Genomic DNA, 26851 nt, shown 5'->3' on the forward strand with positions numbered 1-26851 from the left:
ATATCAAATATCTTACAGAATAAGATATTGCTATGGTTTAGACATTTTTGTCCTGAAATATTTTGAAGTTCTAATCCCCAAGGTGATGGTATTAGGTGGGGCCTCAGGAAAGTGATTAGGTCAGGAAGGTGGTGTATCAGTGCCTTGTGAAAGAGCTCTCTAGCTCCTTCCAGCATGTGAGGACACAGAGAAAAGTCAGCAGTCTGCAGCCCAGAAGAGGGCATTCACCAGAGCCCAACCATTCAGATACCCCGATATTGGACTTCCTGTCCCCAGAACTGTAAGAAATAAATTTCTGTTGTTTATAACCCAGGCTGTGGATGTTTTACTGTAGTAATCTGAACAGACTAAGACAGATATCTTATATTTCTGTTCATGGCCAGTGATAGCCATATATATAACAAAAGGAAAATAAAATAATAATAATATAACCTTGAGTGATATTTATGTTTTTCACTTTTGGAATAATCCTTAAGAATTGCTTAAAATTATTCTAAATCCTGTAGTAGCTATGCTTTAGAAAGCCTAATTGTTTTCTTAATCTAGAGTATAGTTCTTTCTTCTTTGATTCACTTGTAATACAACAAATGTGAGACCCTGCTAAGGGCCAGAGACTAGTGAACGCATAGATGTGACATGATCTTACTCTTGGTGAAGATACAGTGGAAAGTAAGATTCAGATAAGAATCAATGTGGAATTTGCTAATATTACCTACAAGGGGTGGTTGGAGCAGAGGAAAGAACACTACATCTGCTAGAGGAGGCAGTTGTTGCAGTTGTTTTTATTCTCTACTCCTCAAAGCAGGACTGCTAGAAATTGGGAGGAGGGAATCAAGTGCCAAGATGGTCACCAGGTTGCCAGGGGACCCAGGCTCTACTTACCCAGTCACATGTAAGTTCATGGCCCTTAACACACAGTTATCCCATTCATTAGAAAAGGCAAACTAATCACTGTTGTACAATCTAACAAATCCAATTTACAGCTCCTCCTTTCTCAGCTGATGGGGAGAAAGAGGAAGAAAGGAAATTGAAAAACTGATTTTCTCTGGGATGGGGAGAAGAGCTAAAATCTTTCCCTCTCATAGTTTCATAATCTTTTTTTTTTCTCTAATTTTTGAATAACATTTATAGTAGTATAATGTACATTCTGAAAAGGACACAAGTCCTAAGTATACTGATCAGTGAATTTTTATGAAGTGAAAACACTGGTGAAACCTCTGACTAGGTCATGAAATAGAGTATTACCAGGATCCCAGAAGCCTCCAGATAAGCGTCTAGACTCTACCACCTCCAGGGGTAACAACTATCCTGACTTCTAACATCATAGATTAGTTTTGCCTATTTTTTACTTTATAGTTATGGGATCATACAGTTGATGATTTGTGCTATTGATGGTTGATGGTCATTTGAGTTGTTCCCACTATTTCGTTATTGCCTGTAGTGCTGCCATGAATATTCTAGTATATGTCCCTCGGGGCACATATGCACACATTAAGGTGTATACCTGATGTGCATACATCCAGTGTTAGTAGGTGCTGCCAGTTTTCCAAGTGGCCGCACTATTTACATTCCCACCACCTTTGTATGAAAAGTTCACTTGCTCCATTTCCTTTGCATGTAGAATTGTTCATCTTTCATTATACCATTGCTATGGGTGTGTATTTCATAATGGTTTTAATTGCATTTCTCTGATGACTAATGTGGTTGAGCCTCTTTTCATAACTTCATTGATCCTTTGGATCTCCTCTTTTGTAAAGAACCTGTTCACATGTTTTGCCTATTGTGTCAGAGAGTTGTCTGTCTTTACCAGGAGTTCTTTACATGTTCTAGATACAAGTCCTTTGCCAGGTATATGTATTGCAGATATATTCTCCCACTCTGCGACTTACCTTTTCACTCTCAATGGTGTCTTTTGACGAGTAGAAGTTTTTTTCTTTTTTTAATGTGGTTTAATTTATTGAGTCTTTTCCCATTATGATTGGTACTTTAAAAGCAAATCTTTGGGGTACCTGGGTGGCTCAGTCGGTTAAGCACCTGACTCTTGATTTTGGCTCAGGTCATGATCTCCAGAGTCTTGGGATCCAGCCCCACATCGGACTCCAACCTCAGCATGGAGTCTGTTTGAGATTTTCTCTCTCCCTCTCCCTCTGCCCCTCCCCCTGCTCTCTTGCACTCTCTTGCTCTCTCTATTTCAAAATGAATAAATAAGTAAAATCTTTTTTAAAAAAGCAAATCTTTGTTTCTCCCATATAATCTTTTTAAATGGCATTTGTATAGTGGGATTTTACCTATAATAGCATTAAGACTTTTTTAGCTATGCTTTCATGGCAGATTAGAGAGCAGAAGGAGGGCTTTGCGAATGAAACTATCCAGATGAGGAGACATGTTGCTGTTGTGAAAAGATATTCTGTTTTATTTTAACAAAGGGAAATTAGTTATCAGATTTTTCTTCTGATTAAATGTACTTAACTCATTTTTAATTTCTGTAAGCTTTAAACAATTTAGAAAAAAGATTTTTCTACATATAAAGATACATATTCTTGTAGTTCTCTATAGAGCCATTTAGCTTTAAAACAGTATCTATAGCAGAAAAAATATACCTAATATTGTTCTAAACGTGGTTGATTATATTTGTGTCTAATAATTTTATTTTATCATTTTTAGAACTTTTTGAAAATGAGCATGTACGTATTGGGCAAAAAGGTAAGCTTTTGATTATACTCATACTTTCTGAAAATGAAACAGTCTGAAGTAAATGTCTACATTCTGTACCTCCAGCTGAAATTCAATCTCTGAAAAGTTAAAAATCTAAAAAAGGGTAATATTTAGTTGTGTAGTTAATATCATGGGAATCTGTATAAAGAGGAGAAATGCATCATTTTGGCTTCATCAATAAATGTTAGATAAAGAAGTACACAGATGGTTCACTAAAAAGGAAATAATAAATGCAGACACACATTTTTCAATAATGTTACCTTACTCCATTCAGCAGTAGAATTTCATTTCAAAATCAAAGAGGCAGGCTGTCTCTCTGATGTGCCCACACGCTTCTCATTGCCGTTAATGGGAATACGGCTCTGCATCAGGAGAAGCTATCATTTGCATGCTTCTGGACGGTTCACAATGGTAAGACTTAATAACCAAAGCGGCTCTTAGTGTTCTGGGGAATGATTTTTCCCTACCTTTCGAAGATTCTTTTCCTTGTTTTTATAAATCTTGTTTTGTCTTTGAAATACGAAGTACAGATAAGTCTTTGTGTCACAAAGTACCTTCTATGGCAATTGTGTAGTCATGTTTTAAATTCCCTAGTTCAATTTTTCAAAATCATATTTATTCAAGACTTCATCATTTTTCCTTCATGTGGTTGACATTTGCATTAAACACAATTGCAAATTAAAGAATATGTCTCATCTCTTTTTATTTTATATGACTCCTTTATTTTTTTAGGCTATGTCATTTTCATTTAGTATAAGCTTTTTTTCCCCCTTTTAAGAAGAAAATAATAAGAAAACATTATGTCAGATAAATATCAACAGTTGTCTAGTATATCTTTTGTTGCTTTTTTTTTTTTTTTTTTTTTGCTTTATTTGTTTGTTTGTTTTGGGAGAGCCTTTATTTCCAGACTTACTAGCTGGTATTTTCACTAAAGAAAATGAAAATGAAAATGAAAGCAAAAAGATAATATATTAATTTTGTGAACTTGGCTTGCTTACAAATAGTTTTTGGCCTTCTTAAAGGTTATCAGATCTTTTATTTTTTACCTCTTTTTTTTTTTAAATCTCTCTTTTATGTTGATTTTGGCAGATAGCTAAGAAGTCATCTAATAGATTAGTTATCTTACATCCTTTATAATTCTTTTTCTCTTTTTTTATTATGTTCAATTAGCCAACATATAATACATCATTAGTTTTTGATGTAGTGTTCAACGATTCATTAGTTGCATATAACACCCAGTACTCAACACCTTTATAATTCTTAACCATAATACTTCAAATACCATACTACATCCAAATACTAGAACATTCATGACTTAGAGAATATGCATAAGATGTTTGAGTTTTTTGTAAATATGACTTTACTTGATCATGGAATCCAAAGATTGTGTGTGTGTGTGTGTGTGTGTGTACACACACACAGCTATAGTTAAAGCAAAGTGATTTCCAGATACCTGCATTAAAAACTTTTACCAGATTAGGTAGAAGGTGGGAGAATTTAAGGCTTGACACGTATAGGGCTGTAAACAGGGCCACATCAAAATTCAGAGAGTAAAGGAAGGTTGTCAAGACATGATGTAATGTTAGATATAAAGATGAAATGTTTGCTTCCCCAAAGATTTTTAATTAAGGATTTCAGTGTTATTTCTTACGTTATGAATTTTCTAATGAGATTTTTCTATACTTTGACAGTTCTAGCAGAACAAGATAGTGCTGCTGCCCAACAGTACATCAGACAAGGAAGCCCCACAGCACTGAGAGCAGAGTTATGGGCTCTCATTTTGAATATTTCCAGTCAACCAGAGGTAAGAAGAAAAAAGGATGGGCCAAATTTGAGCTGTTAATATTTATTCTTCAACGACCAGTTATTCAAAATAGAAATATTTTTGTTTCTTTTTTTCTCTACTTTGGTTTCTTAGTCTAATATATTTAGCCCCTCTTCTAATTTCAAAATCACTGTAGTTTTGAGTTCTAAGACAAGATTAACAGAATTTAATCACTGTGTGCTTAACATAAAAGTTTTTGTTATTGATAATTAGTTGGATACTTTAAATTTACAGGTATGAAAACCAATAAATAAAATTATAAGAAAAGGAGTCATCCAGTGGAGGTCAGTGAAGACATCTGGTAGAACTGTGTTGTTAGGGAGAAATAAAAAAGGACTGCGCAGTATATGTAAATGAGCCTTTTCTCCCTACAGTTAGTTTTGAAACATGCACTATTTTTATGGTTCTAAACACATATTATATGGGAATATTATTTTTCTAAGTATAGGAACATTTTATTTTAGGAAATATAGTGAATATTATAGTGAATATGAAGAGAAATCACCAACAGACAGGTAATAGATTCAATAAGGAGAATTATATAAGACATTGATTCCTTTTGAAAAAAAATTATTTTTTTGCTTTAAGCCCATTGATCATATAATCCATCCACTTGAAGATTTTAATAAGTAGCAAACTAATACTTCCCTAGCCTAGTCCTTAAAACCATGGGTTTTGGAATCATATGGACCTGATTTCAACTCCTACCTTTCTCAACTTATTTGAAATGAGCCATTGAGCAAGTTAAATTTCTTGAAAGCTCAATTTACCCATACTTAAATATAGGTAATAATATTTGTATCATAGAGTGGTTGTGATTAAATGAAATGATGTGTGTTAGTCTTCTAACACAGTGCCTGACACAAACGGTCACCGTTAATGGTAATAATAAAATAATACTTACATGTTGCATTTATTATGTTACAAATTAATTACAGTTTATAATAATGCAGTTTTTAAGAAAATTAAATATTATTAATACTATTATAAAAACTACACCTCTAACCTTTGCAAATTATATACTTGTGTGTATATGTGTGTTTTAAATTTCCCTCCATGAACAGCACCATCAAAAATTACTTCCTATTTGAAAGAATAAATGTTGTGATTTATTTCAGAGAAGTTTTAGACCAAATGATATTGCTGATCTTTTGTGGTGACACTAGAATTAACAGTTTACAGAACAGACATCGAGTGTGTTGGGCAGTTTTTGTGAGTGTATCAGCTCTTGGAAAAGAGATGGTAACTCTTGTTCTGATCTAACCGTGTAGATAGATGACCTACCAAGTTCGCTAGTCAGGAGCTAGATTAACAAAATCTGTCTCTCCAAAGGAACTAACTGCTGCTATTTTAGAAACAAATGTAAAATTTTTCCAGAAGTATCACCCTAGAATAAAAGTAGTGGTCCCAGATAATGATTGTTATAATATTCAAAGGCAGTTTTTACACTTGAATTTTGGAGCTAGTAGTCATCTTAATTTTTAAATGCAAAATGGCACGTTTGTAAATAGAAATTAATATTTTCAGTAAAGCAGTCTTGATTTTATTGAATAAAACACTTTTCATCACATGCTTATTTTGAGCTATAAAAGTATGACCTTAGCAAACTGGAACAAACAGTTCCAAAATAATTGTTGTAGGTAGTACATTAGAGGGAGAAGGGGGGGAAGAGAGGGAGAATGGTTGCTTCTTATCAGGGATACTTTATCAGAACTTTTTGTTCAATTACTTTTCAATCACTTAAAATAAGCTACACATACAAATGCATCATAATTAAGGAGTTAGATAAGTGGAATATTTCACATTTTACACCCATAAGGATATTTTAAAAAATCTTACCTCAACAGAAAAACTGGATATAATGCTTTAAGTTCCTAGTAATTAATTTATTTCACTAGAACATTACTAACTTTGATTTTTTTCTCTTATTAAGAAAATATGTGATAAGTTTAAAAAGATTGCTTTTGTATATTTTCTTTTATGCAAATCTCTAGGTGTATATCAAAATATCTATATTTAGAAAACAATATTCGTATTTTACATGTTTTTGCTCAATTTCAGTTTGCTAATTAAAGAATACAAACAATTTTTCTATACTTTGCTCTAGGTACTCACTGATAAAATAGCCAGGGCTAGTATTAATATTTAACGTTTTCTTTCGTGAGTTCATAAGGTTCCCCACAGCTTTATGCAGGTCCAAAACAACTCCTGACCTTCCTAGATTTTCCTGGTCAGCTCATTTAATCTTCACAGTGCCTGTTTCTGACCTTCACTCTCCTCAACACTTCTTTTCAGAGTCTTAGTAAAACACCTCACCTTCTCCTACCCAGAGAAAACAGAAATCATCCTAAGAAACTCATTCAGATTCCTTCTACCAAACCTGTAAACTTAACTGCATCAGCACCTGTTCATGCCTCCTCTGAAAGAAAAGTCTATGCTGGTGGCATTTACTTCCTTAAAATCATTCATTACTCAGTCTACCATAGTCCTGGCATACACCCCACTACATGACTATAACTGCCCTAGCTAAAGCCACCAAGGAACAATGGACACATTTTAGTCTTTACGTCTACGGTGTTCAATACCCTTGCCTACTCTGCCCTTGAAATATTCTTGGTCTTTAATTTAGTTCACCCTATTTTCTTAGTTCTTCATTCTCTTGTTCTCTCTCTTTTGTGTGTGTGTCCATTTGAGTTCCTTTTTTAGACCTTAAGGGCTTGTATTTCTAAGAATTCCATTTTGATTCTCTTTTCATTCGGTACATGTTTCCTGGACTGTCTCATCCACAAGTCACTTACTCCGTAATGGCTTTGACTCCGTGTTCAACCAAGCTCTCTCTTAAGCCTACAACTTTTATTTCCAGTTGCCTACAGAACTCTGATATGTGGGGGCGCCTGGGTGGCTCAGTCAGTTAGGCGTCTGCCTTCGGCTCAGGTCATGATCCCAGGGTCCTGGGATGGAGCCCCCTGTCAAGCTCCCTGCTCAGTGGGGAGTCTGCTTTCCCCTCTGCATCTGCCCTTCCCCCTGCTCATGCTCTATCTCTCTCAAATAAATGAGTAAAATCTTAAAAAAAAAAAAAAAAAAAAAGAACTCCAATATGTGTTCTGAAATTATGACAGACTCATAATGTCTAAAAGAAAAGGCATAATCTTTACCTCGATGTGTTTGTGGTCGTCCAAGAGATGCTCTATTGTCTCTCTTTGCACCACATAGTTCTCTTCCTGAAAAAAACCTCAGACTGTTGTCTGCTCGGGAGACTCCTACTCTCTTTCAAACACAGTTTATTCCATCACCTTTTCTGAGAAGCTTTTCTAACATTCTCTCCTACCTTGTCTTCTCCCAACTCCATCACCATTACAATTAGATACTTCCTTCTCTTTTCTCGTCATCACCAGGGAAGGAGCAAACGCGGAAAGACAGAAAAATGTACTATACTTCTTACTCTATTTGGCTGCCTCTCTTTCTAGGTTGAGTGCCTGAGGACAGAGATTTTTTTTCCTCTTCACCATCTGTGAATGTTGGTATCTTGTACAGTGTCTAGATGTTTAATGAACTATAAAATGTTAGGAATGTTCTTTGAGGTCTTTCATTTCCTGAGAGTATATTTCCTTTTTTTCTTTAGTTAAAGAGGTGGTGTAAGTCTGCATAAAATACCAAACAAATATATATACTAAACTTTAAGTATTCTCTGATACTAAAAATTTGGGCTACTTTGTTTTTCAGAGATTGTTTTTTATAATTATAATTTATTACTCTTAAATATCTATATTATTAGAGCTTATACAAAATACTCTTTAAGAATATCCTGTTATATTATTGGTAATCATTGCATTTTATAAATGCTTATGTATTTTATAGAATAAAATTAAGCTATTACTATAAAAATCCTCCCTTAGCCCTATAACATTGTTATAATTTCAACTCTCCTATCCACGTTTTTCTTTCATTGTATATGGATAAATTACACCAAAAATTGTTGAAACCAAACACCATAGCCTGGAATTAGGAAGACTAGTTCTGTCACTAGCCAGTTCTGTAATGTTGGCTAAGGCAGTCAACTTGACCAGATCTCACTTTCTTAATGTGCAAATAAGGCAAATAGACTAGATATTTCCAAGGTCCCTTCTAGGTCTCAAATTCTCTGATACATTTTTCTTTTCTCTAGAATTAAAAGTAGATTTTTGTCGGTAGCACTGATACATGTCAAGAGTTATATAGGTGTTGAGTTAGTCCCAGCATTTTGAAGATGTATTTCTTTATGGAAGCATACTGCACTAAAATTCGAATTTTAATGACTTGTTTTTATTAAAATATGTATTAGCTTTCTAGCATTGGTCATGAAGAGTGTTTATTATTAATTTATAATAAAAAGCATTACAAATGCAATTACAAATTACTATTTAGAATAGCAATTAAAATGAAATTCCCTGTGGGAATTTCTGAATTATAGGCAATAATATAGTTTGCAGTATATTATTACCTAAAGAAATATTTTCTTTGATTTTACTTCACTTTTTTATGTTAATATAAATGTAAACCTAAAATTTTAAAATAGCAAATTAAATAATAATAAATTGAAATCGCTCAAGGTGCCTGGGTGGCCCAGTCAGTTAAGCGTCCAACTCTTGGTCTCAGCTCAGGTCATGATCTTAGGTTTGTGAAATCAAGCCCTGCGTGGGGCTCTGTGCCATGCGGGGAGTCTGCTTGAGATTCCCTCCCTCTCCCTCTGCCCCTCCCCTACTCATGCACGTGTGCTCTCTCTCTCTAAGATAAGTAAATAAATCTTTGAAAAATATAAAAATAAAATCACTGAAATCACTCAAACTAAAATTAAGACTTTATTTTTTAAAGCAATTTCAGGTTCATAACAAAACTGATAGGAAGGTACAGAAACCTCTCATACACCTGCTGTGCCCCACATATGCATCGTCTCCCCAGTTGTCAACATCCCCTACCAGAGTGGTACATTTGCTACAATTAATGAACTTTTATATTGACATATCATAATCACCCAAAATCCAACATTCACCTTAGGGTTCCTCTTGGTGTTGTACATTCTAAGGGTTTGGGCAAATGTATGATGACAGGTATCTATCTATCATTATAGTATCATATAGAGGATTTTAACTTCCCTAAAAATCCTCTAAAAATATTGTATTCATCTCTTCCCCTCCAATATGCTAGTGATTACTGATCTTTTTACTGTCTACATAATTATGTCTTTTCCGGAAAGTCACATAGTTGGAATCTTATACTATACAGCCTTCTCAGATTGGCTTCTTTCACATAGTAATATGCATTTAAGGTTCCTCCATATCTTTCAATGACTTGGTGGTCTATTTCTTTTTAGTGCTGAATAATATTCCATTGTCTGGATGTATCACTGTTTATCCATTAACCTACTGAAGGACATCTTGGTTGCATTCAACTTTTGATGACTATGGCTAAAGCTGCTATAAATATGAGTGTACAAATTTTTATGTGGACTTAAATTTCCAACTCCTTTGGGCAAATACGAAAGAGTAAGATTGCTGGATTGTATGGTAAAGAATGTTTAGTCTTGTAAGAAACCACCAAATTGTCTTCTAAAAGGGCTGTACCATTCTGCACTGCAACCAGCAATGATCACAAGTTCCTGTTGCTCCACCTCCACCAGCGTTTGATATTGTCAGTTTTCCAGATTTGGGCCATTCTGGTAGGTGTGTAGTGGTATTTTGTTGTTTTAATTTGCATTTCCCTGGTGACATATGATGTGGAGCATCTTTTCATATGCTCGTTTGACATCTGTAATCTTCTTTGTTGAGGTGTCTGTTAAGGTCTGTTAAGCTCTTTAGCCATTTTCTAATTGAGTTATTTGTTTTCTTATTCTTGACTTTTAAGAGTTCTTTGTATAGTTTGGATAAAAGTCCTTTATCAAATGTATCTTTTACAAATATTTTCTCCTGGTCTGTGGCTTGTTTTCTCATTCTCTTGACATTGTCTTTTGCAGAGCACAGGTGTTTAATTTTAATGCAGCAAGCTTATTCATTATTTCTTTTTATGAATCATGTCTTTGGTATTATATCTACAAAGGCATCACCATACCTAAGGTCATCTCGGTTTTCTCCTATGTTATCTCCTATTAGTTTTATAGTTTTGTACTTTGCACTTAGGTCTATAATCCATTTTGAGTTAATTTTAATGAAGGGTCTAAAGTCTGTATCTAGATTAATTTTTTTGTATGTGGATGTCCACTTATTCCATCATTTTTTATAAAGATTGTTTTTTTGGTTTTTTTACTCCTTCATATTACTTTGCTCTTTTATCAAAGATCAGTTGACTATATTTATGTGGGTCTATTTCTGGAATCTGTATTTTGTTCCGTTGATTTATTGGTCTGTTCTTTTGCCTCTCCCACTCCCCCTGCTTGTGTTCCCTCTCTCTCTGGCTGTCTCTCTCTCTCTGTCAAATACATAAATAAAATCTTTTAAAAAAAAATTTGTCAATGTATACCATAAACAAGAATCAAACACTTTTTTTTGAAGAAAAAGTATTTGTAATACAAATGACAAAGGGTTAATCCTCATTATAAATAGCCCAACAAATAAAATAAATATAATCTAATAGAACAAATAGGTAAATGTTATGAAAGACAAATCATTGAAGTATAAATTCAAATGTCCAGTAAACATATGAGAGGATGTTCAGCTTTATTGATATTTGGAAAGTGCAAATTAACACAATAGTAAGACCCCATTTTTCATTCATGAGAAAGTTAAAACAGGTGAGGATATAGGTAAGCTTTTGCTCTCATGTGTTGCTGGTGGAAATTTGAATTGATGATTTTTGGAAAATGATCAGATAAACTATAGTCCAGCTAAAGACATATATAACCTTCAGCCTATAATCCTTCTTTTGCCAGTGTATCCCATAGTTACAAAAGCACATGTGAATAAGGATATTTATTACAGTGTTACTTGTAGTGACAAGCAACTTCAGTATCCATCTATAGGAGAATGATTAAATAAATGGTGATCTGTCTGTGGCACAGCTTTAAAAATATTAAAGTGTATGTAGCTATTAAGAAGAAAGATAGATGTATATGTGTTAACATAGAAGGATGACCATGCTATATGGCTAAGTTAGAGAAGCTGAATAATGAGTATAGTATGATTCCAGTTTATGTTTAAAAAAAAAATGACAACCAAAACCCCTACATGAAAGTGTATATTTATACAAGCATGGAGAAAACTATGGAAGAATAAAAATTACAAATATTACAAATACAATGCAAATAACATTAGTTTCTTTGGGAAGTCAGAATGGGAAAAGGAAGGATTATTAGATTTTCTTTATCCAGTTTTAGATTGTTGTACTTCTGTAATGGTCACATACAGTTTGTGATTTTAAATTTATTTTATTTTTAAAAAGAGGCATAACTCTGAACTTGCTAGCTTTTCCACTATAATGTTTGCTAGAAAACATTAAAGTATAATACTAGGCTCTTTGTCAGTTGTCAAGGATTGGTATTTGAATTAAGTACTGTTCCTGTCTTTAAGAATGTTCTTTTATTCTAGGGAGAGAAATGGATTCGATAGATACAATGGAAGTTAAATAAAATAATGAAATAATTTTGCCTTAGTTAAGAAATAAAAACATCATAAATAAGAGCAAAGTAATGCTTTTTTATTAAAATTAAAATGACTGAAAGTAGCAGTAAATCTCCAGATTATCTTTAGGCAAAGAGCACTTTGACCCAAATCAGAGAACTGTGTATTAAGTATCTTTCAAGATTAAGAAATCATATTTCAGGAAACATAGGGTCAGACACCATCCTGCCAAGGCAGCTGCTCACAACAGATATTCTTTGTCTCAAACGACCCTGTCCCTCACCTCTTACTTGTCTGAGGAAATGTCTTCAGAAAGAGTCATACAGATTGGTGTGTACTAGTGGAGCCAAGCAGTGTTTGGGTCTGGGCAGAAACCAGGGCTAAAAGTGCCTGAGAGATGAATGGAGGGATTGGGAGGAACACAAGGGCCAGCTAAAGCAATGAGATGGTATTTCCATCTGTCTTTAAGACAACTATTATCCACTTGATCCTCACCTTCATTGTCTCTCTCTCTCTCTTTTTTTCTTACCTTCATTCTCTTTTTGGGGATGCCCTGACCAACTATTAACCTGATGCTTAACTGGATTATAGTCTCAAATCCCTCCTTCCTCTCTCCCTCCCTCTTTCCCTATTTTTCCTTTCCTCCTTTTTTCTCACCTTTCCATCTTCCCTCTGTTTGTTCTATGCCTTATTCTCTATTAAATTAAACATTAGCCTAATCTTTTCACTATGAACTGTTAATCAGATTCTATGGTGTTATGGGATCATATTCTAATATTTAAAAAACTGACTTCTTTCATATGCTATGTGATTGCTTTTACTAGCTGGAATGATTTAGTATCTTTAACCTTTTTATCTTATAATAATTTAGATATTAGAAAAGCAGTTTAGAGTAGTCCTTCTGGGTGTTTGCATAGGTTCTGGGGCCAGGTTTCCTGGGATCAAATCTTTACTACCTTTGTGCCCTTGAACAGCAAGTTGCTTTTTTCTCTGGGTCTGATTCTCAAATATAAGTGGGAATAATAATCACTGAACTATTTTATTTTATTGGTATGGGATTAAATGAGTTAACCCATGTATGGTGGTTAAAACAGTTTCTGGCATCTAATAATTAATAAATATTATTGTATTTGCTGTTAAAGTTAAATAATGGTTAATCGGTTTAGCAAACATTGATTAAATACTCTACAGGTGCCCAGATCTTATCCTAAGTGATGGGATTAGGTATGTTTATTGAGTATCTACTATTGGTCAGGCATGGAGAATATAGAAGTGGATAAAATGAAGTCCTCTTAGTATTTATGATACTATTAATGATTATTATTTATTAAAATTTGAGGCTGACTTTATAAATGTGATTGACCTTTAATTTTGTTTGTTTTACTTTTAAATCTAGGATATCTTGTATTATGAGCAGCTTAAGACCAATGTGATACAACATGACCTTTTGGTGGACAGTCTAATCTATAAAGTAAGTAAAGGTGTACATAGTTTTTTCATTTCAGTAATATCATTAAACAATTATTGTGAGTCTTTACCATACAGGACCTGTATTTTATATAGTAATACATGTTAACCTTGAAAAATAATTGTAAGTGATCATTGTACGTGTAAAGGTAAGATTCATTTTCAAAATTTGTAGTCTCCAGTCAATATAATCCTCCTTCCCTTTGAAGCTGTCCTCATGATTTTTTCCTGGTACTCCCATTTTTTTGATGAAAAGAATGATAAACATTTCTTGTTTCTGTAAATTCAAATTTTCTACACAAACCAAATAAAAATGCAGCTGAAAGGAAAATCAGACTATATTTTTCAGAGTCGAATCAGACTAGTATTTTTATCTTATTTATCTCATGATTCTTTAGGGCCTACTCGTTTGTTCTCTTGTATTGAATTCATTTTTATTTTTAATTTTTTGTAGTTTTAGACATCTGGTCAAGCACATCTCAAGTTTTATGATAAGGATAGATTGAGTTTTTGTCTCCAGGCATCTGGTATTGAGTTGAGGGTTGAGATGTAGATGGCATAAGCATGATGGAGGATATGCCTGATTCTGGATTAAAAATTGGGCTATTTAAAAGACTTGGATTATTTTTTTTTTTTTTTTAAAGATTTTATGTATTTATTCAACAGAGATAGAGACAGCCAGCGAGAGAGGGAACACAGGCAGGGGGAGTGGGAGAGGAAGAAGCAGGCTCATAGTGGAGGAGCCTGATGTGGGGCTCGATCCTGCAACGCCGGGATCACGCCCTGAGCCGAAGGCAGACACCTAACCGCTCTGCCACCCAGGCGCCCCAAGACTTGGATTTTTAATTTAGGACTTTTAAGATAGAGAAGAAGGACATATTATTTCAGGTCTCAGAAATGGGAGAGAGAAAATTACACATTGAGGATCTGAAGATTTTTATGGGTAGAACATGACCAAGGTTAATAATAACAGCGACAACTGGCATTTAATGACTGTCTACCATGTGCCATACAGTGTTCCAAACTCTTCACATAGATTGTCCTTGATCCTGAAAGCTACCTTAAGAGTATCAGATATCAGCATTTAGGTATCATTTATAGATAAATGCATCCCCCCCCCCCCGGGAAAAAGCCCCACATTCAGTAAAATCATACATTAAAGATAATAGAGCTTATGGGAAAAATAGGGTTAGAGTAGCTTTTGCAACTTTGTAACCAGAGTATTAACAAAAACAATTATGGGTAGTTTGAAAGATGAATTGGACAGCTCCAGCAGGCTGCTCCTGCAGCAGCTATTAAAAATGTACACATAGAATGAAGTAGAAATGCTAACAGAAGGCAGATGGAAGTGGTGCACTGGGCCCCTGGGGCTGCTGTTAAGGTGGACACAAGAGGAAGTACAGCAGCTCGGAGATGTGCTGGGCCAGGGGTGTGCCTGTCTGGAGAGGGAGCCCCTCATACGGTCGTTTATTTTTAATTTTCTTGAAATGCAATTGTAGGGCTCATGCCTGTGCAGCAGCTGAACTGAAGGCATTTTTCCTTTCTTGTTTAAGGTTGTAATTCTACTCTTGCAATTTTGGCACCCCTATTAAAAGGAAAGTTGCACCTGAACCAACACAATTTCCATGTAATAACAGATATCATTCCCTTACCCCGTAGAAACTTATTGGCATGTGTTACAGCAAAATAGGAAGTACTATTCTTTTACCATTTTACAGATGAAAGAACTGAAGTAAAGAAAGATTAGAGAAATTAGTTAAATTCACATATTAAGTGGTGAAGTCAAGATTTAAGTGTAGGTAATCTGACTTCACAACCATACCTTTTAAATCACTGTTCACTACAGGAAGCAAAGTCTTGACTCTCTCAGAAGTTTTACATAGATTTGGATCACAGGTACTATTGTTAACTAAGGTCTAATAGTTGTGCTCAGGGGATGCTTTTAGCACAAGCATAAGAGATCTTTTGGGCTTTCAGACCTTCCAACCTCTTTTTCTATTCAAATGAAAGAGACTCCCAAGGGAAGAAGTTCAGAAAGTTAGGGAGGGCTAGCATGAGAATTCTCTTTGCTGCCAAGATGAATTTCAGTTTGAATCAGTAAAGGAAGAGGTAAACAGTTTGTATCTGAAAAATTAAATATAAGTTTTAGTAGAATCAATCCTGACTGTCCACAGCATTAGTACTTTTAAGAAGATATCTGTCTCTGGTTGTTCCAGACGTGTGTGTTGAGCTTCGCTGATCTTTCTGGAGCAACTCCAAATGTTAAAGTCAGCTTTTGAAGGAATGGGCATTTAAAAAAATTACTGAAGTTTCATTACAGCTCCCTATGGCAAAGACTAATTTTTAATTTAACTGAAAATAAAGTAAAATTATGTTAGTGATTGAAGGAATGGATGGAACAAGGCAACACTAAATTTAGAACATCACCAGTTTTTCTCAACCTTTTCTTCATTATTGGCTCCCTGAAGAGAAAAATTAATTTTTCTCTAATATAAAAAAATTAAATATCAAAGAGTAAGATTTGGAGGTCTATAAACCATTGTAATATGTAAAATTTTTTGGCTTTGGAGAACTAATTCTTACCCCCTTAGAGGTAATATCATCCCTATTAAGAATGCATTATCTCTACCTCTACCCATATTGTCTTCTGACTTAGACTGACCCTTTCTTTTCTCTTAATTTGTGTCTTTCAGTTTTTCTAGACTTAGCACATATTCACTACCTCTAAAATCATCCATGATTCATTTCATCCTCCCTTGACTGCTGCTTTGCTCAACAGCCTGGTTGAAATTTGTAGATTGAGCAATATTATCTTGGATTTCTTTAATATTTCTTTCTAATTGTTCGCATATTTCTACTACATAGGTATTCTTGCTGGTGAGATTATAGACTTTTTGAAGATAAACAATTGTTGGGTAATATGCAATGACTTGCAAATGAATAATCACAATGGTGTGGAAGATGTTTGGTATTTAAAGGGAATGGCAAGAATGTGAACTTGAACAGTAGGGGATGATTTGGGAACAGTAATTTGGGGCCAGCTTGTTATGGTTTCTTCTGAATGTTATGATTGCATCTGCTTTTCCAACTTTAAGACACTTAAATATTAGATTAAAAGAAGGCAAAAACTGAAATAAATAATAAGGAATTACTAATGGAACCTAAAAAGTTGTGAGCAATTTAATGTGTCACATATATTAGTCAAGCAAATTTATAGCAGTGATGAAATCTAATTGAGACATTTATAATCATACATAAGTAAAATCATTACAGTATTATTTCTAGATAATGCATTTATGTCATAGTACTATAGACATATTCCTTTAGGTTCTTTTCAGTACTCTCTACCTTTAATTATAGGATGTGAAGTTGACAGCAAGCAATGATGATTATTATTTTGTATTTGAAGATTATTTATATCAGGTAAGTTGAAAAATCAAAATATATAATGTTCTTGTTTTAAGTGCTCTAACTCAGCATACTTTAGGAAGTATCTCTGTTTTTAACCGAATCCTCCTGAAATCTAAGCCATGTTTGTTCTTTATCAAATATTCTAAGTTTAGAATAAGGTTAACTTTTGTGCTTATGTGGAATTGGGTGGGAGAACAAGAGTTCTCAAATGAGTGTTTGGGCTGTTTCTTTTGGTCATATTTGCTATGACCAGGAGAGGTATAGGCACAGATTCTTAAACTGGGTGTCAAATTCATACTTAAGCCATCCCAAGATGTTTAGAAAAAGCATTTTACACACTTTTCTATTAAAAGTATTGAATAAATAATTTAATGTTTTGCGGTCAGTTTGAGGTGTCTTGATTATTCTTGGATCATTTCATATGCTAATGTTGTAGATGTTTGGGTCCTTACCTAAGTCTTTTTAGTATCTACTAAAATTAAAACATCTTATCTTAAATAGAGAATGTGTCCTTTATATAGAATTGCCTAGATGATATTCTTTTTTAAAAGATTACACATATATATTAATAATTTTAGTTTGAGTGTCAATATAAATGTCATGGTGAAGATATCTAGTTTCCATGTAGTAATTTCAGCTTGATTGAATATAAATGAGTTCCAGCTGTTTGGATTAGCAGATTTCAGTTGGTAATAGTGGTGGGAGTATGCATGTGTTTAAGAAAAAGTTAAAAAAGAATCTCTCAAGGTTTAATTATTCATTCGAAGAACTGAAATCCAAAGCCTTTATGGGTAAAATTAAGTTTTGAAGTAACCCTAGAAACAAATTTAAGAGGATTTTAATGATTTCACATATGTGACTAATTTTTCATTTTAAAAAACAGTAAAGATGTAAAATTCCATTTTTAAGGTAAAGTCAGTTATTAATTAAAATTTAGAAAATACAAAAATCTGAAAGTTTATTTACTTATGTCACCAGTATGTATATACCCCAGTGTCTAATTGTTAGTAATCAGTAAAATTTTGACTATACAGGTAAAGTTAATGTTTCATTTATGTATTAATGTTATTTTACTGACAACCTCTAAACTTAAGAAAATTGAGTGGATATTATTACTTTTGGAATGGTAGCATGGAACCATCCCCAGCAGAAAAACCATAACTGTTGAAAATTATTTGAAAAACAGAAACATTTTAAGTATCTGAAAATGGTCCTAAGGTCATACATCAAATCAGAAAAAAAAGAAAATTATTCAAGAGAAGCTACTAAATCCCAGTAAGAACAGTCTGTGGCACTTGAGCCATGACACACTCTCTCCTTCCCCTCACCCCCAGGTCAACAAGACAGAAGCTTCAGTTCATCTGAGTGTGACCAAGACGATAGGGTTCCCTTTTCCTCTAACTTCCAGTCAAGGGCTACGGTAGCTCTACAGAAGTTGTAGGTAGCCAGTATTTTTCATATCCTTGAGCTCTTTGTTGCAGATGCTAAATTCCAGAATATCGCTGCCAAGAAGTCACAAGCTCCCTTCTTCCACCTAGCCTTCACTCATAGGGCAGGCCTCTGCCCCAGATGCTCACCTGCTCTCACTAGGCTGAGAATACTGGGGCCCCACTTCCCACACGCCAGTTTGCTCCTAGGGTGGCAGTTCCTCACTGGGAGAGGCAAGCTGAGAACACCAGAGGTTACTGTCCCCAACCAGTGCCCTTCTCAGAATCAGAAGTGGGCCAGAGTCCCTACCCCTAGCTCCAGATCAGTGACTCAGATATTTTGTCCCGGGACATAAGAAAAGAGACTAATGAAGCCGTCCTCAAAGAACTGACTTTAAATGGAATGTGAGAAAGTTCAAGCTTAATGGGCTTCTCTAAAACAGTGGAGATTTTAATGACAGGCAATTAAGAGGAGGCAATTAGCTTCATAAGAATAACGAGCTAAAACTACAAGCCGCCTAGTTTACCAGAGACCAGAGAAACACAGCTGAGAAGAGCCTTGCCGGGGTGGTAACAAATTTCAAAGACTGGCTTCAAAAATGACTTCTGTAAAGGATTCAAAATTTAATTGTATCAGACCGTGGAACAATGTATGCCTGAGAATGTTGTTGAAAACAGTAGAGCAATCACCTGGCAGTTAGTGGAGCCTAACATCTGGTTGGGATACAGGGGCAGAGAGCTTAGAGAGGTCAGAGAGAGAGAGACAATTAAAAAGAGCCCTGCTAGAGACAACAATTGTTGGAGAGGATGTGGAGAAAGGGGATCCCTCCTACATTGTTGGTGGGAATGCAAGTTGGTACAGCCACTCTGGAAAACAGTGTGGAGGTCCCTTAAAAAGTTAAAAATTGAGCTACCCTATGATCCAGCCATTGCACTACTGGGTGTTTACCCCAAAGATACAGACGTAGTGAAGAGAAGGGCCATATGCACCCCAATGTTCATAGCAGCAATGTCCACAATAGCCAAATCGTGGAAGGAGCTGAGATGCCCTTCAACAGATGACTGGATTAAGAAGTTGTGGTCCATATATACAATGGAATATTACTCAGCTATCAGAAAGAACGAGTTCTCAACATTTGCTACAACATGGACGGCACTGGAGGAGATAATGCTAAGTGAAATAAGTCAAGCAGAGAAAGACAACTATCATATGATTTCTCTCATCTATGGAACATAAGAACTAGGATGATCGGTAGGGGAAGAAAGGGATAAAGAAAGGGGGGTAATCAGAAAGGGGAATGAAACATGAGAGACTATGGACTCTGAGAAACAAACTGAGGGCCTTAGAGGGGAGGGGGGTGGGGGAATGGGATAGGCTGGTGATGGGTAGTAAGGAGGGCACGTATTGCATGGTGCACTGGGTGTTATACACAACTAATGAATCATCGAGCCTTACATCGGAAACCAGGGATGTACTGTATGGTGACTAACATAATATAATAAAAAATCATTAAAAAAAAAAAAAGAGAGCCCTGCTAAAAGTTGTGTCATCGAGGAGTGACTGTATACTCGAGGCTGCACCCTCTGACACACATCAGAGGCTCCACACTGTGAGAGAAATGAACTTCAGTAAAATGTTCCAACCAAGTCAGTAAACAAGTAAGCAAGCAAACTCATGTTTGATGTAGTCTCATTTATTTTTGCTTTTGTTCCCTGTGCTTTTGGCATCGTATCCAGGAAATCACTGCCAAGACCAATGTCAAGGAGACTTTCCTCATGTTTTCTTCTAGTTTTATGGTTCAGGTCTTAAATTTAAGTCTTTAATCCATTTTAAGTTTGCTTTTGTGAGCGATGTAAAATAAGGGTCTAATTCCATTCTTCTATATGTGATTATCCGGTTTTCCCAGCACCATTTATTGAAGTGCTATCCTTTCTGCATTGAGTATTCTTGGCTCCCTTGTCAAATGTGAGTTGACTGTATATGCAGGAGTTTATTTCTGTGTTCTTGATTCTGTTCCATTGGTCTCTGTGTCTGTTTCTGTGCTGGTACCATATGGTTTTGATTACTGTAGCTTTGAAGTGTAGTTTGAAATCAGGAAGTGTAATGCCTCCAGCATTGTTGTTCTTTCGCAAGACTGCTTTAGCTCTCCAGGGTCCTTCACATCTTTATACAAGTTGTAGGATTGGTTTTTACAGTTCTAAGAAAAATGCCATTGGAATTTTGATAGGGATTACATTGAATCTGTAGATGGCTTTTGGTGATACCCACATTTCAACAATGTTATTTCTTCTGATCCATGAACAGGGATATTTTTTTCCATTTGTGTTGTCTTCATCTTCTTTCATCAAAGTCTTGTACTTATCAATGTAGATCTTTCATCTCCTTGGGTAGATTTATTCCTTTGTATCTTATTCTTTTGGATGTTACTGTGAGTGGGATTATTGTTGTTGTTGTTTTTAAACTGTTTTGTTATTAGTGTATAGAAATGCAACTGTTGGGCACCTGGGTGGCTCAGACGGTTAAGTGTCTGCCTTCAGCTCATGTCATGATCCCAGGGTCCTGGGATCGAGCCCTGTCTCAGGCTCCCTGCTCAGGAGGGAGTCTGCTTCTCTCTCTCTCTCTGCCACTCTCTCATGCTGTCTCTTTCTCTCTCTCTCTCTCAAATAAATAAATAAATAATATCTTTTTTTAAAAAAGAAATGCAACTGTTTTCTGATGTTGGTTTTATATCCTGCAACTCTACTGAATTGGTTGATTAGTTAGTTCTAGCAGCTTTTTGGTGGAGTCCTTAGGATTTTTGTGTGTATAAGTTCATCTTGATGCAGGTGGGTCAGGTCTGAGGACTCAAAGGGGGTCCCACTGGACCAGCCAAGAGGGTCCTTGGCTTCCCACAGGATGGAAGTCAAACATGAGCCAGCAGGAGGTGAAAGCAGAGTTTATTGAAGGTATATAGAGAGAAGATACAGATGGAGTATCTGGGCGACTCAGAAAGGAAAAGAGGGAGTCTTTGCTTGGGGTCTGAGGTTTTTATTGATGATTGCAGTCTTCTGCATGTGTCTTCTCAGGCATCCAGGAACTGATCAGAATGAAGACAGGGTCCAGGTGTCCATCATAAGTCAATTATTCCCTGGAGCCAGGGGGTCTTGGCATGAAGGTGTTTAGTGACAGTGGTCTATAATGTGCACAAAATGGCCTCACCTGGTCATTCCTTAGATGGCATGTTGTGCTGGAAGACTCCAAAGAAAGCATTAACTCTTCATCCCTTATGAGGAGGACATACAGTAAGGTATGTGTAGGGCAAGGGTGCAGGCCCTAGCAAGAATAGAAGCCGGGAAAAGAAGCAAAGGGGGAAAAAAACAACATTTTTTTCTCACGGGGTCCCTTCGGTTTCCCTGTCTCATTCCCTGCTTTGGGATTTTCATCCTTCTATTCTTAGGGGGTGTTGAAGGGCGAAGGTCTCATCTTCTGTAGCTTCTTCAGGCTGAAAGGGATTGTAGACCCTGCCTATTGGAATGCATAAAAATCCTGATTAAATGAAGGGCCCCTACTTGTAGATTGTCAGAGATGTTCATGAGGCGTCATCATAGTAATAGAACGCCTCCTAGAGAATATCCGTTCTGATAATTTTTCTGACATATTTATGCAGAGCATGCAACAACAGTAGCTCCCACAGCAAAGAAAGAGCCCTAGCAGAACTACTGCTACTACAAGTAAAAGAAGTTTTTTCCACCAAGACCATATATTTCCACTAAACCAGGAAGAAATCCAATCATTGAGGGAACTAGAGGAGTCAGACATTGCTTCAATTTGGGCATGCATGTCTGATAAAAGTTTAGATACATTAGCTGAGTTATCTGGGATATATACACAACATTCAGTCTTAATGATAGCACAGGTTCCTCCTTGAGCTGCTGTTATTATGTCTAAGGCCATCCTATTTTGTAATACAGCCATTCTCATTAATGCAACTTCAGAATTTAACTGGCTGAGTGCATGCATACTGTCATTAAGGGCATGTGTGGTATAGTTTGTAAGGGCCTCTATGTGCCAGATTATGTCTTCCATTCCCAGTTGGGGCAGGAAAATACCTAATAGGTGATCATACCAGTGGAAGACTGACCGTGTCCAGCGATGGAGTAGATGGGGATAATTTGCAGGCATAGGTAATTTATCACGCAATCTCCCTTGCATCCAGGGAAAGCCCAGGGTACAGCGCCCTATCCATCCAGGGGGTAGCCAAGGCCACAAATTTGTGCCACATAGCCATTGAGTTCCATTGGGTGCTAACCATCTGATGCCTGGTCGTCTTATCCAATCAGTAGCAAACCAATCAGTTGCTTGTAAAACAATGATATGGGTACAAGCTCCTGGGGAGAGCCATCCTAATTTACGGGTGCTATTAGGCCAGGCATCATAGGTATGATTTCTTTGCTCCCAACATAAAAGAGCTTTCTGGTTTAACTGGCCTATGGTAGGAGTAAGCCACATAAATTCATCCCATACTTGAAAATAACCATCCTCAGTAAATCTCATATTATTAGGCTTAGTTGTTCCCCACAATGCTTTATTTTCAATCTTAGAGTTGGCATATTCAGTCATGATTTTGGCAGTCTGGGGGTAGGAAAAAGGTCTTTTATGGCCTGGAGAATTCCAGGTAGTATTTACCATAGGCCAACAAGAAACATCTCTGTTAGTGATAGAGATGTCCCTATATATGCTTGTATTGGGCTGGAAAACCATATCTTTTACATATTGGTGTAAGTAATGCCAGTCTGTGCCTTGTAAAGGGGAAACCCACCACGGGAGGCCTGAGGTGCTGGATAACGGCAAGAGGCCACAAACCCAGCAGGAACTTCTCTGTAAACTATCAGCGTAGTGTTGAGCCCATTGCAAAAATAAATTAGAGCCAGTAGCTTTTCCTAGATATAGGTAAGGAAAGAGTAAATTCAGAAAAGTGAAAGATTTGAAAAGCACCATTGAGCCTTACTTATTGGTCCTTCAGAGCAGCAACTTTAGTCTTTTCCTCAGGGTCACAGGCGTGGGTGGATGCTAGGAGCTTCAGGTAGACATGCAGCAGGTATTTTCTTGAAAAGATAGCTTAATTCGTTGACAGGCTCACAGGCATATGTGTCCTCTTCTTCCCTTGGAGGCAGTATCGAAGTTGGCTCCTACAGAGACTCAGGAGAGATAGGTTTGATTCTGGACAAGTGATCCTAGCTAAAGATACCTTTAAGTTTTACTGCTGTGGGGGTGCTGAGTAAAAGTTGATAGGGCCCTTCCCACCTTGGTTCAAGCTGATCTTCTGGTGACCCCTTTTTCCATGTTTTTAATGGTATCTTGCTCCCTGATGGCATTGGCAGAGACCACTTGTCTTCAGTGGGGTTCGGAAGTACTTTATGCCATACTTTTGGAGAGACTAGTGCTTTACCCACACTGGTAATATATTTTAAAATTTGATTGGTTTCCTCAGCAAACCATAAAGTTGCAGTGAGAAAAGTTCTTCCATATGTTATTTCAAAGGGGCTCAATTTAAGATTCCCCTTTGGAGCCACTCTTATTTTTAGTAAAGCAATCAGCAACATCTTATACCATGTTTCATGAGTTTCTCAACAGAGTTTTGCCAAAGTTCGCTTAAAGTTGTGGTTCATTTTGTCCACTTTTCCTGAAGATTGAGGCCTCCATGAGAGATGAGGTTGATAGCAGATCCCTAGGGTCACTGATAATTGTTGTGTTATTTTAGCAGCGAAAGAGGGTCCATTATCACTTTGCAGACTTCAGAGAAGTCCAAACCTAGGTATGACTAATAAGATCTTAGAAACGTCTAAAGCCCTGTCTGTCATAATAAGGAAGGCCTCTACCTACCCTGTCAATGTATCCACATAAGCCAAAAGATACTTACATCCCAGAGAGGGTGGCTTTTGAATGAGGTCAGGTTGTCAGTCTTCCCCGTGGTAAATGCCTCCATATTGAACTGGCTTAATTAAGAGGGGAGGCATAGGATGGGACCCTGGGTCATTTCTGATACAAATCTCACATACTCTGGTACTTCTCTTATAGTTTTGGCCAGATTCTTTCCTCCGAATACTTGCTGCAGTAGATTTTCCTTAGTGTCTCTACCAAAGTGAGTAATGTGTTTGCTTAATTATTTTTTTTTTCATTTTAAACAAGAAGTTTATTTAAACAACAAGATGGTTGACTTGAAAGGAAAACAATGTAGGGTTCATTTCTTTTAGAGTAATTTATCCCCACTTAAAGACAGATCATCTTACATGTAACAGCTACGTACAAAAAAGTTATAAAATTGTCCTTGGTTTTGCAATGATAAATGAAAAACATTAAAATTCTCCAATCACACAAGGTATGCATAGATTTTTATGTTCTTTTTTTTGTTAAACCGTGAAAGCAAAACAACTTGCTGGAATATAAAGATAAGAGCTGACTAAGCGTGCCCCGAGTGGAAAAAGGGGGTATTCTCACAGAACCAGTATTTTCCCCTATCCCATCTCCATTTGATGTTAATCAAAACATACCATTGGCCATTGAGTTTATAAAAAAAAAAAAGGGCAATGTGCTTGTGCACATGTATAGTTACTTTATGTCCACCAAAGGAATGGGGAAGGGGAAAGTGAAAGAATGGAGAACATTCTACTGCAGGCATCACGGTGTGGTGGGACCGAACTGGGGTTTGCCAGCTGAGAACGTCTTCTTGGTTGGGAGGAACAGAGTCCTGGAGTAAAGCAGCGAGCTCCCGTTTCAGTGGATGCCTCCTGTCTGCTGCTGGAACACGTCGATTATATCTTCGTCCTGCATGTCCAGCAGTGCCGGCGTGTCCGTTTCCTTGATCGGGTGCCCGTCGAAGCGGAACCTGACCTGCGTCACCGGCAGACCCTGTCGTTCACAGTAGGCTTTCATCAGCTTACTGAGTAGCGTATGCCTCTTAATCTTAAAGTACACCATAGAGCCATCCTGCCCCGCCACCTTCAAATGGATATGGTTGTTGTTCTCAGTCGGGACTTCTTCCTTGGGCTTTTCCTCAGCCATGGCGAGCACCGGGCCTCCTCAGCTGCCGCTTCACCGAAGCGGTGCCAGGTCCACACTGAGCGAGCGCGCCAGCAGCACCAGGAGCGGCAGAAGAAGGCTTAATTATTTTCCATTGCAATGCCTTGGGGAGTACATCTTTATTATTTAATGCATACCATCCCAATCGATTTCAAATCCCTTTTGTGAGGCCCATTGAGCCTCAGAGGGAATATAGCTTGGGCTGCTTTCTGGCAGAGGACCTTCTGGAAGCTAACACCTGTGTAACAAGCTCTTTCTTCCTTGGGGCCCCTTTTGCTATTCTGTCCGCAAAATCGTTTCCTTTACTCGTGATGGTTTGGTCTGTTTGGTGTGCTTTACAATGTACAACTGCCCCCTCGCAAGGTTACAGCCTCTAGTAATGTTAACATTTCCCCTTTACGTTTTATAGGGGAGCTGTTTGAATTTGATAGTACCCATTCTTTCCAGATGGCTGCATGGGCATGAAATATTAAGAAGCCATATTTGGAGTCAGGATATATATTTAACTTTAACCCTTTACCTAGTTGTACTGCTTAGATTAAAGCAATTAGTTCAGCCTTTTGTGCTGAAGTATGGGGAGGCAAAGCTTTTGCCTCAGTTATTTCCTGTAGGCTGACAATAGCATATCCGATTTTTCTGGTTCCCTCATGCGTAAAGCTACTTCCATCCGTAAACCATTCGGCCTCTGGATTGGGCAGAGGTTTGTCCTTCAAATCAGACCGGTTTGAATACACTAGTTGTACAGTGTCCACACAGGAGTGGATTAGAAGCTCCTGCTTGCCTTCGTCAGGTAATAGAGGAACTGGGTTTAAGCCTCCACGCACCTGGAGGGTTAGTTACTTCAGGGGTGTCAAGGAGGAGGGCTCGATACCTCAGTGATCTCTCTCCTGTTAAACATTCATGCCCTTTGGCTTCTAAACCCCTTGGACTTGCTGTGGGATCATGACATCCAGATGTTTTCCTAGAGTAAATATGCTAGCTTCTCCAACTCACTGGGCAGTCACAGCCACTGCTTGTAAACATCCTGGCCATCCTTCTGCTACCAGATCTAATTGTTTGGAGAAATAAGCTACTGGTCTAGGAACAGGTCTGAGTTTTTGAGTTGGGAGGCACAAGGCTATTCCTCTCCTTTCTCACACGTATAAGGTGAAAGGTTTTTCCAGGTTTGGGAGCCCTAAGACAGGAGCAGTGCTCAGTTTTTCTTTCATACCTTTGAAGACTTGGTGGCAGTCATCATTCCATTGCAGGGGTTCTAAATCACTTCCTTATAATGCTTTATAAAGGGGTTTGGCCATTAGGCTAAACCCTGGAATCCAAATGCAGCAAAAGCCTACATGCTTAAGAAGATTCTTAATTG

At 36.8% G+C, this 26851-nt stretch overlaps 2 protein-coding genes across 7 annotated transcripts in view; one reads left to right on the forward strand and one right to left on the reverse strand.

The window, feature by feature from the left end:
• TBC1D19 (TBC1 domain family member 19) overlaps positions 1-26851 on the forward strand; it is a 150389-nt gene that overhangs the window by 72503 nt on the left and 51035 nt on the right. For all 6 annotated transcript variants that reach the window (XM_026514551.4, XM_026514552.4, XM_048211892.2 and 3 more), the window contains 4 exons: positions 2665-2703; positions 4407-4519; positions 13526-13600; positions 16957-17019. In XM_026514551.4, coding sequence (XP_026370336.1) covers positions 2665-2703; positions 4407-4519; positions 13526-13600; positions 16957-17019 — 290 coding nt within the window. The remainder of the gene's footprint in view (positions 1-2664; positions 2704-4406; positions 4520-13525; positions 13601-16956; positions 17020-26851) is intronic.
• Positions 25189-25476, reverse strand: LOC123001913 (small ubiquitin-related modifier 2-like). Its single transcript, XM_044389758.2, has one exon. It carries the CDS (start codon positions 25474-25476, stop codon positions 25189-25191), a length of 288 nt encoding a protein of 95 aa, XP_044245693.1.

The sequence above is a fragment of the Ursus arctos genome, unplaced genomic scaffold, assembly GCF_023065955.2.
Source record: "Ursus arctos isolate Adak ecotype North America unplaced genomic scaffold, UrsArc2.0 scaffold_9, whole genome shotgun sequence".
Classification (NCBI taxonomy): Eukaryota; Metazoa; Chordata; class Mammalia; order Carnivora; family Ursidae; genus Ursus; species Ursus arctos.